General features: G+C 43.1%; 1 protein-coding gene across 4 annotated transcripts in view; it reads left to right on the top strand.

Annotated features, from left to right (window-relative positions):
- Positions 1 to 16,944, top strand: part of DOCK8 (dedicator of cytokinesis 8) — a 143,572-nt gene that overhangs the window by 7,508 nt on the left and 119,120 nt on the right. For all 4 annotated transcript variants that reach the window (XM_066604205.1, XM_066604206.1, XM_066604207.1 and 1 more), the window contains exons 2-5: positions 3,238 to 3,337; positions 9,705 to 9,880; positions 13,174 to 13,245; positions 15,247 to 15,367. In XM_066604205.1, coding sequence (XP_066460302.1) covers positions 3,238 to 3,337; positions 9,705 to 9,880; positions 13,174 to 13,245; positions 15,247 to 15,367 — 469 coding nt within the window. The remainder of the gene's footprint in view (positions 1 to 3,237; positions 3,338 to 9,704; positions 9,881 to 13,173; positions 13,246 to 15,246; positions 15,368 to 16,944) is intronic.

Genomic DNA, 16,944 nt, shown 5'->3' on the forward strand with positions numbered 1-16,944 from the left:
ATGAGGTGTTTAGATGCAAAGCTGTTCAAAAGGAACCTTGAACCTTCGGCTCCAAATCGCACGAGCGCCATATCGGGCTGAGTTTCACGGTCTGATGTAGGAAACCTAAACCAACTTATTTCATCCTCTGGGTATTTATTAATGAAGACTTCCATGAGAGATGTGTGCTTTGGGCGTTGACCAAGATCACCCGGGCAATAAAGTATCCTGTGCCTCATTCACAAGTAAGCAGTTAAAGGGAGTTTCTGTGACCATTTTTGATGCAGTTCTTAGAGCCAAAGCTAGAAGTTGATTCAAAAGGAATCGGGAATATAAGGCCCCCTGCACACTGGTATTTGGGGCCGTGTGCAGTCCGTGTTAATCCTTCATAGAGCATGGATCTATGAGGACAGGCATACTGATGATTTTTTTCACACAGACTAATAGACTGTGTGAAAAAACTCTTGTCTGCATCACAGACAAGAATTAGGAGATGCAAATGTAGGTCAATGTGCAGCCTGACCGTACACTGGATTTTTGGATGTGTTCTCTCACTATGCTCTGGATCTGGCATTTTGCCATAAGCTTCACTGTTAAAAGAAAAGATGCAGAAAAAAAACGATGTGTGACTTAAAAAAGTGTGAAAAATACACGTGGGTGCCATAAAAAAAAAAAAAAAAAGGCATGGGAATTTTCAGTTGCTTTTTTTTTTATTGTTCCAAAGAAAGAATCTATGGGTGCATGCACACTGGCTTTTTTTCTGAAAAATCGCCCCGACAAGCGACTGGGTGTATGCAAGCAGCCTATCTTTACTTGGACTGATAGTCTGAATTAAAAAAAAAAATCGCAGCATGTCCTATTCTTGTGCAATTTTTGGATGAGAACAGCACATCAGACGGACGCAATGTCCGATGTGAGTTACTACTGAGGATCTCTGATGTAACTTTTACAACTCCCGTGTGCATGTGCCCCATGTCTGAAGGAAGCCCATGGCAGAAGATTTTGTTAGCTTCTTGGTATTTGGGACTTTCTCTCTTCGTCTAATTTGGAATAATTATTTCATGTGATTCACCAGCCCTTCAGAAGAGTTCATGCTCTGCTTAACTAAATTGATGCTTCATCTCTGGGATTACATTACAAGGAACACTGAGTTCTTTAAATGCGCTGGAAGATTTTGTCGAAATTAATGAGGTGCATCCTCGTAAGATCTTCTCCAACACCTTCCATGGTATAGCCCCCAAACCTAAATGACCCCTTCATAATGCAGAACCTTGATGCAATCAGACATCAGATTTTCTGTAAACCCTATTTAGTGCAGGTTCACACAATGCATCTTGGCCAAAAGGATACAAAAAAAGGAATTTTTTATTTATTTATTTTTTTTAAGTCAACTCATTAGTAGATACTAAAAGAAAACCTCATTAGAAACTGTACAAAGCTGCCCTGTGAGCATAAAAATGTATTTTCAGCCATCACATTATGTAGTGTTCATTATAGTCTGGGTGTCAGCATTGGAACAGCAGTAGTAATGGAGCAGCGTCGGCCCTATTGAAAGCAGCGGGAGAACTTCGTGGTCTTCTGCTGCGGCTGTGACAGCCATGGCCGGGATTCCCTTCATCCTGAAGTAATGCGAGGCTGTTTTTAGCCTAAGGGAGCGTTCGCACAGCATTATTTGCTACACTGTGTGATTATGTCAGGGTGGTTTGACACCTGGGGTTCCACTTTCATGCTCTGTTCAGAGATCAGGTAAGGAGAATCTCCGCAGCTAAACAGCTCAGTCTTAGGACGGAACCGAACAGCGCCGAACGGACCCCATTGACTATAAAGGGGGATGTTCGGTTTCCGCTCCGCTGGTCCACTTTTAGATGCAAGAAAAATCACTGCATGCCTTTTGAGCCAGATCTGCGACATAACCTCCGACCGGAGGTTCCAAGATACAACGTAATACGTAACGCTGTGCGAACGATCCTTCCATTAAAAACAAGACATTTAACTAACAATCACTGCTGCTTTATATTTTGGATTTCCTAATCTATAATAATTTTGATTGATCTGTGGAAATCCCCTTTTATAAGTCATCCTGCATCTTGTTTTCAAGTAAGCCAGCAGAGGGCACCAGCACTTTATAGACTCCAAGGGGAGAAGATATTTGGAGTTGCTCCTCTTTGGGATTTATGTTATATTTATTTGTTTTTTGGTATGCTATTTTTTGCCTTTCCATTTTATAGTATGCATATTGTACTAAGATAACGTCTGATGTAACCTTATCTTAGCACTGATTTGGGTCCTAATCGCCATATGGATAATGGAGTATGTATGTGATATAAAAAGGTGACCAGTGAGTTCATCATTCAAACAAACTGCTTTGGACTGTGAACAGATCTCTCCTCTGATCCTACAAGTGTATCTAATATTATACAAAGTGTCATACAGACCTATCAGTAGTTGTGATCAGCGGGGCCTCTGGTGCTGAGCCGCCACTGATCATCAGAAAGAGGGGCAGAAGCACGGTTGAGATCCGCTATTGCTGTGGATTTGGTTGGCTGTACATGTGAGGCGTAGATGAGCTATATTTTATAGTATCGTGGTTACACAGTCTATGTACATAAGATATAGTCATTTCTATAGTCTGATAGCCCCATTTAGTGTTGTTATTATATTAGTGTGTATTTATAAGAAGTCTGTACGCTTTTATATAATCCTGCCTTTCTATGTGTCTGGGTGAGTTATGGGCTCTTGGTGTGTTGGGGCCTGTGTTACAATTGCTATCTCAGCTGCCCCTATATATGCTTTCTATAGTACAGTGACCACACTATATCATGTAGCTGATAGTTCAATCACATTTCTCAGTCTACATTTTACGGGGCATGTTTTTTCACTTAAATACATGTATTTTAGGTTGACAGTCATTTTTCCAGTAGTGTGTGCCCATAGGTGTGCCCCTCTCAGTTCCTGGGCACAGGCATTGCCCATAAGTCCAATATCTCCTAATGCTTCTATAGTTTTCTGTTGAAAGCCGTTAGTCTCTTTTAATTGGCTGAATCTCCTAGTGACCTTGTTTTGCAATGGTGTACATGCATCAATAGTCCTATTAACATCTAAGCTAATTACATTACTGTTCATTTGTAGGTAAATTAATCATCGTAGACCAGTGCCAGGTTTTGTAACATGAAATGTCAGTATATTAAGGAAACGCACATTGACAAGGTGTATCCACTGTAAGTGATTAATTACAAACTTTTCCTTCATGTTTTTAAGGTATTCTTCAGCAGAAGTGCGGAAAAATGTCACGCTTCATAGCACTGGGATTTTACATCAGCGAAGCCTCAGTACGCCGAATACATCCACCCTCCAGCTAGTAAGTACTATCACCGCTGATAAGGTGACAGGAGGGAGGAATGGTGGCCAATGATAACATTCGGAGTTCTGTTCTGTAAAGCTAAAACCAAGATCTGGAGCTGCCAGACAGCCGCGGTGGCTGCACTTAGGGACAGGGGTTGTCCATAGTGGTGGAAGCACATGGCTGCCTTAGTGACATCACTGCTGATGACATCATCTCTGTCAGGGACATTCTGATATTCATACTGTATGAGCATTATACGACGATATCAAGTATTTATAAACAAATCCATTCTCTCATTACAGCACTTTGAGGGTGAATCGGTTAAATTGTGGTATCTTGGCAAAAGAACACATAGTTTTCTAAATCTGTGGCAAAAACCAAGGTTTAACACATTAATGTATAGTGAATACACTCACACCCTTATGGTAGCACACTACTTTCTCTTCTAAGGTGCTAGACATCTGGATTGTTGCATTCTCAAACCTTCATTATGTATACAGTATTTAGCTACACTAGTGATTTCCAAAAGGGGTACCGCGGCCCCCAGGCAGGGAATCACTCAGCCAATATTAGGCCGAGTCCACGCAGTGCGAGTTTGCAGTGAAATTTCCGTGCGGACCCTCTGCACTGAAATTCCGCAGCATTTACAGTAACAGCAAAGTGAATGAGATTTTGAAAATCTCATTCACAAACCTGTTCGTAATTTAATTCCACAACGTGTCAATTTTATCGCCGTTTCCATTGCAGAATTCGATCTTCTCAATGAGGGGGTGAATTCTGCACAGAAATTCGCAATAAAACTCGTGTCAAAACCCGTGGGATTTCAGACAGACATTCCACTGCTGATCTGCTGCAAAATGTCCACTGTGGACATCCTGCAACAAATCAGCCCCGTGTGGACCCAGCCTTAGGGTATGCTTACATGTAGCAGAAATGCTGTGGAGGCTTTGCCGCGGAACATTCCGCAGAAGAATTCACAGCATTTCCGCAAAATAGAGTCAAAATACGCACCATTGGTGTGTATTTTGTCTCAAAATCAGCTACGCTTCCGCAGATGAATTCAGAAGATACTTCACTCCTTTTCACCTGCGAAGTCTTTGCGCTCTTGGCGCTTCCTTCACCGGGCACCTGGCGGCCTCTGGTGAGTGTAGAACCGTTAGTTAGGGGACAAGCGGAACTGCACTCGCTAGAGGCCCAGAATGTCGGAGGTAGAATCATACGTCGTGATAAGCCACACCCTTAAACAAACCCCTGACCACACACCCTTTTTGTTAGAGGTGCCCTGTTCTAAAAAAAATTTTCTCAGGGGTGCCCCAAGGCCGAAAAAGATGGAAAACACTTGGTTACTTGATTACTTCTCATTCTGCTTCAGCTAAATCATCACAAATTATTCTCATATGATTGTTTTCTCATCCGAGGATGAAGTAATATATCACTTTGGTCAGCGCATATCAAGATATAGTGTATCACAGTGGCAGCTTCAATTCAGCATGCGGAATTATGCCAGGCTACATGCCAGTTTGGGGGAATTTTAAGCAGATGTTCCCAATGAAGGCAGCTTTGTCCAACCCGTTACTCTGAACATATGGTTCTAACAGGCAGCTTGTCCCCGACGCCCGGCTCCTTACTTTACATTTTAAAGGTGGAGATTTCTTCCAACACTTGGTATAGAAAAGAACATTCTTCTCCCTAAAGTCAATGGCTCCTCTAATTCATTTTAACCCTTTCCAATCCAATTTGTATCCTGGTTTTCCTAGGGGGCTTACTCTTTTTCTGCCATTATACAATGGCGCTATCTGCGTGAGGTGACACATTGGATAGGCTCCAACAGCAGAGAAGCTGGCAATATACAGTAAGAGAACCCCGACAGATGTCTTCCAACATCGGAGCTGTACAGCCTTAAATCATAATGTCTTCAGAGGTCAGACAGTGGATTGGAAAGGGGTAATTCATGAATTGACTATAATTAGTCTGCAGAACAGAAATACCTTGTTTCTTCTTTCATTTTTAAAAACTTCCCTGGGGATGGCCATATTGGAGGCAGCCACTTCTTTCCCGCATTGAATGTGCGAGGGGGTACCCAAAAGAAACGGGCATCTTCTTCTAGTGTGCGGGGCGTTACTAGTGAAGCAGGTGGTGATGTTGTATATGGTGAGGTGGTGACAGGCGGAGGTCGCACATTTTTATAAAAAACGACACTTACTAACCAACTGGAATTGTGCGTCACTCCCTGGGAGAGTACGAGTACAGTACATAATTAACTGGAATATCATACTTATAATATATGTCTCCATAGAACAGTCTCCTTGCTCCATGCATGCAGGATCAATGTACTAGAGGTGCAGGGAACATCTCTATTTCCCTCGGCGTCTCTTGCCACTATGTGAGAGTATTACTTCGGCGGGACAAGGCACTTCGTACATGTACTTATATCCATCACCACTAACCACCGTCCTCATATTACTTCATACTCATCATTGTACTCTATGATATTGAAGGTCTGCGGTATATATCATCCTCCCGGTCTATTGCACCGTAGGTGACCGATCACGGCACTACATTTTGGAGCACCATGTCACTGTTGCTCAATGTAATATTTTTTTTTTCCCAGTAAGAAAGAGAAAGTAATCTTGTAGATATGATACCTTTTTAATGGCTAACAAAAATACATGATGTTACAGCAAGCTTTCGGACCTACTTGTGGTTCTTCCTCAGGCATAATAGAATAGATATGAAGAAGGACCCACCCCTTCTGTGTTACAGGCAACCTTCAAATTTGAGGAAGTTTATAATGAGGAGTGCATTACCCTCTGACACACAAAAAGAAACTTATCCCTGTAATGTAAGGAGCTGTAAGACCTGCTCACATATACTGACTGCGGACAGGATACGAATCCCCAACACACAGCAGGACCATAAGATCCCGAGCACATTCATATGTTCCATGTCCGATGTTGTGTACCTGATCCTGGGCAGTAAGTGTCCTGTTGGGGGCCCTGTTTTGGATCTCATAGAGGAATTTGGCAGTACAAATTTATAACCACTCTCAACACAGGTAAATGCATCTCAAATGGCTTCATGCTAGAGTGGAAATTATGAGAAAAAAAATCAGTAGCAGAGATAACACGCTGGCCTGGTGACCCCTTAACACCAATTTAGAGACCATAAAACTTTCACATCCTTTATCAGTGGACTTACTATTTACTCCTCTACTCATTCTGTTCTGGTATTGTTTTAAGTGCAAATTAATCACACCATATATGTGCCTTTTTATATATATGTGTGTGTGTGTATATATATATATATATATATATATATATATATATATATATATATATATATATATATATATATATATATATATATTTCTTACAATAGTATCTCCTAGATGTATCCCATCTCTCACAAAGGACAGATGAATCTAACAAGTGATGCTAGGGTAAACTGGTGGGAATTGCTTAAGGCCGAATGCAGATGGACGGGTCGGATTCCGACTGTGAGATTCTCGCAGTGGGATGCGACCCGTGCCTTCGCAGTGGCTTACCTGTCCCCCGCGTCTTAGCTGTGCTCTGTGGATGTGCCGGCTGGCGCACAGCCGCACATGCGCAGTGCAGAGCCAGCTCGTCAGCAAGGATGCGTCAGTGCGAGCCTCTGCCGCATCATCCAATGCAATCTTATGGCAGTGTGCAATGGCGGAAATTCCGTGCGGAATCTCACCACAGAATTTCCGCCCGTGTACATTCAGCCTAAGGCTAGTCTTGTACTATTTGGGCATTATGTTTGGCATACTGTTACATATGATTGTGGCCCTTGAACGTAAACCTAGCATGAGCTGGATTTGACTTACAAAATAAAGGCACAAAAAACTCAAAAAGTAGCCGGCCACCATCTGCATACCAGTCAGCGTACTTGGCCGTACTGAAGAAAATGTATGTCTTAATTATGTCGGTGTAGTCACTTCCTTCTACAGATACTGCGGTGACGAGCTTGCTTCCTTTCTCTGCTAGCTTGTGGTATTTTTTTCAATGTGAGTCAAACTATCAGTGTTTGCATCATGGCACTCTGATCCGTTTCCTCCGGCAGCCATTTTTAAGGACACCTGCGTAAGGAGTTGCTTCTCGGAGCGGTATGTCACCATATTGGCCAGTTAATGCGGGCTGCTTTACACTATTGTCTTTGCTGCAGATATTCTCCCGAGGGGCATTCTGTGCATGTATTACTGGTTCGGATGGGGATTTCATAATCCTCTTACACAGTGAAAATGTGTGGTTTTTAGTAGTTCCTGTATTTTGTGTTCCTTGAATCATCTGAATTCTGTTTTCAAGTCTTTAAAACTTGTTTAGGTATTTTAAGATTTCTGTTACAAAACTTGCATTCTACAATTGAAATTGTAGCAATATAATCGTGATATTGTTCCCAGACATAACTGTGACAAGACGGTGGGACAGATAGTTACTAGTTATTAGAGATGGGCGAACCTGCTCGTTTAGAGTAATTACTCGATCGAGCATCGCTTTTTTCGAGTAACTGCCTAATCGGGCGAAAAGATTCAGGGGGCGCCGGGGTGAGCAGGGGGTTGTGGTGGGGAGTGGGGGGGGGGGGGAGAGAGAGCTCCCCCCCTGTTCCCTCCTGCTACCCCCTGCTCCACCCCCCTGCCCCCTGGCGCCCCCCGAATCTTTTTGCCTAAGTAGGCAGTTACTCAAAAAAAAGCGATGCTCGATCGAGTAATTGTCCTAAATGAGCACGTTCGCTCATCTCTACTAGTTATCCTTTTTGTTTTAGCAAAGCTCCCAGGGTACATGGCTGCATTCATCCCCTGTTGTGCTTTTTTGTTTCAGGGTTTCATCCAAGGCTAACTTCACACGAACAAGCGTGATATCGGCCTGATATTGCGCTCACCAACACGCGATGACCTTGCGGATGCGAGGCGTTTTTATATTAAAACCGCCTCGCACCACTTCAGGGAAGTAGCCGTGGCGGAGGATCGTGGAGTGTCTCCCATTGTTTTCAATAGGGAAACCTCACATTGCATCGCACTCGCATTCACTTAGCATGCAGTGTGATGCTGCCACCAGCCCTATTGAAAACAATGGGCAATGAGGTGTGAGGGCACACCCAAAGATAGGAAGTGCCGCGATTTGTTTCCCAAGGTTTCCAAATTGCCCATCAATGGGGGTTGCGTAAATGTACTCATAATAAGCAATGACATGCATAAAACACTGTAATTACGCAGGGAAAAGAACATCTGGAACACATTAAGACTAACGAGCCATTTCAATCGGAGCGTCTTTATTTGCCACGCATAAATGAACATGCCCTGTGGTGGTAAAAAGTACAGTAAAAAACACCCAATATGTTCCCAAAAGACCATAGATCGTTGCGCAAAAACGCTACCCTAAGGCACGCACAAATATGGTAACGCATGTGAAGCCGGCCTAGAGCAGGCTTGAGGAAGAACAGTGAAAGGACTATTGACTTTAAGTTAATCAAACAGGGACCAAATGTGCAAATTTTGGACTCTGAGATGGATGCTGTTTGTTTCCATGATTTTTGGAGGACAGATTAGCCTAGTTGAGATTGAATAGAATTCCCATAATTCTATTTCTAAACACTATTAACACGGGAGTTCTTTTAATATTCTTAGTTCTGTTAACCCTTTCCAATCCACTGTCTGACGTCTAAAAACATTATGATTTAAGGCTGTACAGCTCCGATGTTGGAAGACGTCCGTCGGGGTTCTCTTACTGCAAATTGCCAGCCTCTCTGCTGTCGGAGCCTATCCAACATGTCACCTCATGCAGTACTGGCTTTAGCCAGCAGATAGCACCGTTGTATAACGGCAGAAAAAGAGGAAGCCCCCTAGAAAAATCTGGATACAAACTGGATTGGAAAGGGTTAATATCGGGGAAAAAAACCTTTTATAAATTCTGCTATTAACCCATACCTAATGTGGGGGGAGTGTAGAAAAATGCAAGCTATGTTCACACTGAGTTGGCAGTGTACATTTACTGTATGTGCTGGATGAGCTGTTGGGGCATATGTCAGATGTATCCATAGGTCCACATTCCCTGATAGATGCCAAAATAGTGTATTTTTGTATACATTGATATACCCTTTTTAACTTGTATAGAAATTGTATTGACTGTGATTTGCTTTGCAGCGGAATCCCGCATTGTTTTCCACATGGAAGCTTATGGGTGACATATGCCATTGTGTTTAGCTATACAGTGGCATACATGAGCCTTCCATAGGAGGTATACATCAGGAAATACTCCTGACGTATACCTTTAACAGAGGGCTGAAACATTATGTAAATAGAGCCCTATTCATATTATGGTAATTATCTTCCTGATGTATAACACTCTATTTTTTATTTCGGCAGCCTCCGTTTTACGACGCTGTGGATCCAGTAGATTTTGAAAACTATCTAATGGCCCTTATTAACAGCCACAGTCATGAGCTTCTTCAAGAACTTGGGGATTTTCCTGAAGATGACTTGGATCTTGTATATAAACCCAAAGACTGCAGAACACTTCAGCCTTCTTTACCTGAAGATGGGTATGTACTAATGCTGCTGGAGCAGCAATGGAATGACCATTTATGCATTAGGGCAATTTTCATTTAAAAATAAACACTTAGCTCTGTACATTCTGCCATGCCTCAGTTATTCTTCCTGGAAAAGTATGAATGGATTGATAACGAGGTGTTATTATTCTACCTTGACAGTAAAGTGTGTCCCTACAGTCTTGAAGCTCATTTACACGCACAGACAATCTTTCAAATCATTGAAAGATTAACCGTTCTAGCGATCATTTTGCAGGCACTAATGCCCATTAGCACTTTATCAGCTTCATTTGCATGTAAATGAGCCTCCAGGAGCTGCTTGCAGTACTCAGCAGGTGGTCTGAGCTCTACAATCAGCTTCTTTGTTCTTGCAGGGGCTGTCACAGGCTGACAGCATGAATACAATGTAATCAGCCTGCGGTCTGTGTTATCTCAGTCCAGCTGAATGATGGATTTTAAACTCACCTTCAAATCATCGTTTAGCCAAAGAGTGTACGATGGTAGCATTTACACACAAAAGCCATTTTTGAACGAATTGTGAGCGATAATCGTTGCGTGTAAATGGTAATACTGAGTGGGCAATGTCAGAATGTGTTGGGACAAGCCTCAGTAACAAGGGAAATGATAACATTCATTCATTTATACATTTTCAGGAGGAATAACAGAAAATCAACACAATGCAGAGAAAAAGGCTCCAGAATTAAATTTCAGGGTGTCATTCCAACATGACATTGATGGAGTATCACAGACCAGCGTGTTTTACCACAATCTTGCATGTCGGAAAATCCCACCCGCAAAACAGAGAATAGAAGCCATTGATTTCAATAGGTTCTCACTTCTTTTTTTTTTGCACTCGCTGTTTTTGCAGGCGAAAGAAATAAGACCTGCTTCATTTTGTGTGTGTATATGCGCACCAAAGAGCCCCATAGAAGTCTATGGGAGGTGCGCAAACATGCACATCTGAATAGGCAGATACGTGCTAAACGCGGCGCATAACCACGATCAGGCAAATTAGTGATATACGCTCGTCTGTTTAAGCCCTAAATGTAAAATCGTTAGTAATCTGACCAGTGTGATCTCTGCTGTTTAGCCGAACAAAGTGTCAGTAGTTTAGGAAAGCTCAGGGCTCTGCTTATTTTATGAATTTTGTCCAAAAAAACGGCGCTCCGTATCACAGCGGCGCGTCTGTGCAGCAGGAGGAACGAAGGAAGCCGTTTGGTGGAGGCGGGGAGCAGCAGTAGTACCCGCCGGCGCTCACGACCAATCAGAGGTATGTATGGGCGGCAGTGGGGAGGAGAAGGTCGCACATTTGTTCGTGCGATTGCGAGTTTAACACGCAATTGCGCTAACTAAATCGCGATCGCGCGTTAAATTCACGATCACGCTAAAAATGGCGATCAGGGCAAATTTTTTGGCACATTCGCTCTATAAGACACAGCAACTTTCCCCCCCCGCTTTGGAGGGGGAAAAAGTGCGTCTTATAAAGCGAAAAAAACGGTACTTGGTACTACTGCCTATTAGTACATAGTAGCAACGTGTGAGCTGCCAGGAGCTGCATTCAGAGAACACATCACCCGCTGTTCCCTGATTACTTTCACTTTGTTTTGCCAGCTGGGCTGACAGCTGAGAACAGTTGAGACAATGTAATCAGCTGTTATCAGCGCGCCCTCGGCAGAGCACAGCATGTGGTCCGTCTTATTAGCTGTTCTGCTGAACCACGGATTTCAAGCCAAACTGAATTTCATCGTTCGGCAGAAAAGGGAGAGATGGACCTATTTACACACAACGATTATCGCTCACAAGATGGCTTTTGAGCGAATTTTGAGCGATAATCGTTGCGTCTAAATGGGCCTTAACTCAGTTATTGGTGCACAAAAATAATCGAGATAGCAAAATATATAGCCTTTAACTTCAGGCATAGAACATAAAGTAAATGTCTGCTTGTCTAAGCAATATCTAAACACTTTCTTGTAGCCCGACTAGCCTGGATGGCCACTTGTTTTTATTGGGAACCTCGCATCGCATCACACTTGCGTGCACCTCGCATAACGTGCGCTGCTTTGCCGACCCCATTGAAAACAATGGGCGATGCAATAGGAGGGAACGCTCAAAGATAGGACATGCCACGATTTTGTCATCGCATCATGGTGCATGTGTATGACCCGATTCAAAAGAATAGGGTTCATATTCGTGTGACATTTTCTCAGCATATGACAGTGGCGTTGGGCCTGTTTCACATTTGTTAAGTAACTGGGCCTGGTTAATGGGGTTAGTAATTAAAGGGGTTATCCAGGCAGCAGACCCCCTGATACACCCGGTCCAAGTGGAAACATTGCTCCGACCCCTGTGTAGTGGCCAGCCTTCATAATTGTAGGTGCAGCTCTCATTGAAATCAATGGGATCACAGCCTGCAATCACAAGCGCAGCTACCATTGATTTCATTGAGAGCTGTACTTGCAATTACGAGCGCTGGCCAATACACAGGAGTCTAAGCAGTGCTTGCACACCGACCCCCGTGCTTGGCCTCACATTTTCATGCTGGTGTTTACATTAGTCAAGTTACTGGACCTAGTAAATAGGGCCCAGAAAAAAACAATCCCTCCTCCTACTGCTACTCCACTCACCTCCACACTGTCCAGTCTGTTTACACAGGGAGAGTGCAAGGTGAGTTCCCAGTAGAGTGGGAGAGGAGCGGGTGATTGGATGAGCAACTATACTGTCTACTCGACTCTCCCCAGTGCTTGCCTGTTTACGGTCCACTTGACCAGTGTTTCTACATTGATCGATTGGTCATGCTTTTCTAACTTGCATGTCTACTCGACCTTCTACTTGACCAGTGTAAACCAGGCCTAGGTGTATATCTTGCTCTCTTTTCAAAGCTCAGCCATGGACGATGGGTAAAACCTGTACCAGATGGAAGGGAATGACAGGCCCTTTACCCAGCCTGCCTGTCATTCCGTAAAGTCCAGCCCCGGGAACATATCTCACCAAACTTAGAGGAATCTAGTTTTCCTGGATTCTAAGCTGGTACTGCAGGATTCTAGGGAAAAAGTAGCAACCCTTATTACTTTCACCATCTGAGAAGCTAATTCAAAAGTGACAACCAATATGGCTGCACCTTTAAGAAATAACATTGTCTGTAATTGAATAGAAAATGTCATTATCTCTGTCAGTAATACTTCATTACTGCAAAACCTGCTAAATCACATAGTTTCAATCAGTAGAGTGTGTTAACCAAAACTCTAGTCAATTGATTTCCCTACTCATGTTGGTATTTCTCTTTTCAGACCTGAGGTGGATCAACATGTTAGAGACTGCATTCAGATATATCTGCGAGACTGGCTGATTGTGAACAGAAAGTGAGTACCTGCATATAGATGTGAACCATACACTGGGCAGGAGTTTCTCTTTGTCTTTTAAATTACAAGGGCGTAGGTGAGAAGAATTTCAGCCAAGCGGGAACCACTGACCCTACGGGTTTTCCTTTTTTCTTATTTTTGTGTTATACGATGTACAAATACAGCCAATGTGGAACTTAAAGAGACCCTATTTCTATTAGCCAGAATTGATAAATGCTGCTGAGCAAGCCTGGAGCTGAGCTGTAATACTAAGGCTGGGGTCACACAGGGCGGATTTGCCGCAGATTGCCGTTGCATATCCGCACTGCGGCAAAACCGCTGCGTTTGCAGTGCAATGCAGCACAAATGAGATTTGCCAAAAAGCTGTTCTCACAGGATGGATTTTTTCCACACAGCCGCAGTGCGGAAATGCAACTGTGTCGCGGTTTTAAAAGATGCAGCATGTTCATTCTTTGGTCTTTTCCGCAGCGCTTTTTTGTCCATAGACCTCTATGGACGCAGCCAAAACCGCACCAAATACGCGACAAAAGGTAAAAAAACGCGTGCGGATTTTTCCGCACGAAAATCCGCAAGCCCAAATTAACCTTTGAAGCGGTTTTGCCACAGAAGCAATTCTTCTGCGGCAAAACCACAACGGAAAAACCGGGGCAAATCTGCCCTGTGTGAACCAAGCCTAAGGGTTCATGCCCACAGGCGTATGCATACCATGCTGCGGCGAGACCCGCTTAACCCATTTTACAACTATACACTCTGCTGGCAGAGATTGGGTATGGCTGCATATGGCACTGTCAATTATCTGTGTGAATGTCCTAACCTAGTTCAGATAGATAGTTAGATACAGTAGATGGATAGATAGATAGATAGATAGATAGATAGATAGATAGATAGATAGATAGATAGATAGTTTTATTAATTTATATTATATTCCCCAATTTACTTTCAATTTCCCCCGATATTCTCTTCCTGTTTCTTTTCTTCTTCTCCTTTTCTCTTACTCATTTCTGAATAATGTATCACACCCTATCAACTGCTGTCCATGTCACTTTTTATTCTGTTTTGGCTCTAAACCATGTATGTATGCTTTGTATAGTGTAACCTCAGCAATTACTGAGGAAGAGGTTCCTATACCTTGAAACGCGCAAACAAGCTGGTTTTAATAATATAATAAACTGAGATCTTTTTGGCAATTTCTATCATGTTTGAAGGTTGCGCCACATTCACCCCACCATAAAATAGTTTTTCTTCTCCTCCGCTAGTTGTTCTACACGTTTACCCATTGGGTATAACTTCATTAAGGCTGGGTTCACACAGGGTGTAAATCCAGTGGAAATTACACGGAATGTCCGCAGTGGGACTGCACGGAAATTCCGCAAGATTTCTGCAGCTGAAGTCCCACGAGTTTTGGCACGGGTTTTGAAAGCGTCTTGTTTCACTGCGGGCATCTCTCCCCATAGGGAGTAAAGAGCCGGCAGAGGAAACTGTGATAAAATTGACATGCCGCAGCTTTGAATTCTGGCACGTCTGTTTCAGTGCGGCTTGGCCGCAACGGACTGTCGGCAGCATGTGGACAAGATTTTTGCAAATCTCGTCCACTTTGCTGCTTAATCTCAGGCTTAAGATTGCCGGCGGACTGTAAACCCCGCCTTAAGGTGGGCAATAGCTTCCATACATAAGAAGATATTTTCATCTCATGGCAGCAATTTAGCTCCTTACTTCCACTCTTATCGGGTTTGCTCTCCATCAGAGTTGCTCCACCTTTTTCCTTCCATTACTCTACACACTAATAGGCTATAATGGACAGTGACCACATATGGAAGATCTTCTCAGGATATTGAGTGACATTAGCAACATTTCCATCTGAGCATTTAGAGCAAGTTGTGACTCTCCAATTATGTACATTGATCTAGAAATATCTGAGGTTTCTTGATATTTTGCATGAAGTGCTTAAAAAGATTAATGCAACAGAGCAAAATATGGTGTATTTTTCTTATCTAATTTTAGGACACAAGAAAACTCAGGTACGGGTAACTTTAGCAGAAGTGGCTCTAGGAAAGACTTCCAAAGAACACTTCAAAAGCAGATATTCGAGTCTGATGAGACAGAGTCCAGACAAAGTGAACAGGTAACTTTCTATGTGCAGTAGTTTTTTAGATCTAGACTAGAGATGAGCAAGCAAGCTCGGATAAGCTAGTTACTCAAGCGAGCCTCGCTCTTCTCGAGTAACTGCATTCTTGTCCGAGCGGGGAAGAGAGAGAGAGATCTCTCACTCTCTCTCCCGCTGCCCCCCGCAAACCCCATCCCCCCGAGCATGCTCGGACAAGAATGCAGTTATTCGAGAAGAGCGAGGCTCGCTTGAGTAACTGGCTTATCCGAGCGTGCTCGCTCATCTCTAATCTAGACCAATACTGCCCTTTTATGTTCTGTATTCCTAATAACCACCAATCTGTCCATTCAGTTATGTTTCATATTTAAGCTAATTATGGTAAACTTCACGCATGTCTTCAGTATATGCCTATTCCACAACCATCATGTGCCATTTTGTGCAATAACTGTGGCAGTGCAGGAGTATTTTCATAAAAGTAATGCATTCACCTGTATTCTACATAATTGTGAGATTATCACATGATAGACAGACCTCTGTAGACTGCCCCATTATGATACTGCTCTTCTCGCTTGTGCTAGAGAGTCTTTTGGGTCCCTTCAGGTACTAGGGTCAGGCATAGGGAGGGTCTTAGGCAACTGCATACTCTGCCTTCCCTAAAACCACTGGCATTATTTAAAGGGAATTTGGTGTCACCTACTTTAACCATATAAATTGAGCTTATTGGCTGAAAGTATGTGACCTGCAGAGGCCGGAGATGTAAGTATTATACTTCCCTTCTCGGGTGTGACCGCTAAAAGATGCTGCTCAATTCATTTTATAATGGGTGGACTACCTAGGGCTCTGCTTGGTACACTACAGCGGCGGCTTTCAGCACTCATACTTACCTCCTCCGTCGTTCTCCCTGTGTAACACTTACATCACCGAACGCAGCAGGTCACTGACTTTCAGCCCATAACCTTAACTTATAGTGATAAAAGTAGGTAACAGTCTTTATACGTTCATGTTACTTTAACATAGTAGATATTTTGCATCAGCTTTTTATCCCAACCTCCCATACACTTCAAAGTAAAATAAGAAAAAAGATTAAAAAAAATTTTTTTTTTCAAATTAAAATAACGCTAGTGTAAACAGTTCCCAAAGCCGCTGATGCACATTAGATTAATATTGGTGGATCTCACTAAACATTTAGACACAATGATTATCGCTCAAAACCTGTCTTTTAAATGATAATCATTGTGTGTAACTGCACACACATCATGCAGTTTTCAATATCCCGACGATGAGCCTTATCAGGCATTCACAGCGCGATACAGCTGATACTATTGTTTCAGCTGTATCCCACTCCCTGATAATGGGTTGAGTATGAAGAACAGAGCGGTCCAGGTTATACAGCCGAGCGCTCCGTGCAGAAAACATCTGGATGCAGAAAACAAGCAGGGACACCCCACTTGTCTTCTGCATCCTCTGCTCCGAGCGCCGGGCTGTATAACAGCCGGGTGCTCGAAGCAGGTGAACAGCTGGATGCAGAAGACAAGCGGGGACACCTCGCTTATCTTCTGCATCTTCCGCTGGCAGCACAAGGTGATCACTCATCT

The sequence above is a fragment of the Eleutherodactylus coqui genome, chromosome 5 (genome assembly GCF_035609145.1).
Source record: "Eleutherodactylus coqui strain aEleCoq1 chromosome 5, aEleCoq1.hap1, whole genome shotgun sequence".
In the NCBI taxonomy this organism is placed as follows: Eukaryota; Metazoa; Chordata; class Amphibia; order Anura; family Eleutherodactylidae; genus Eleutherodactylus; species Eleutherodactylus coqui.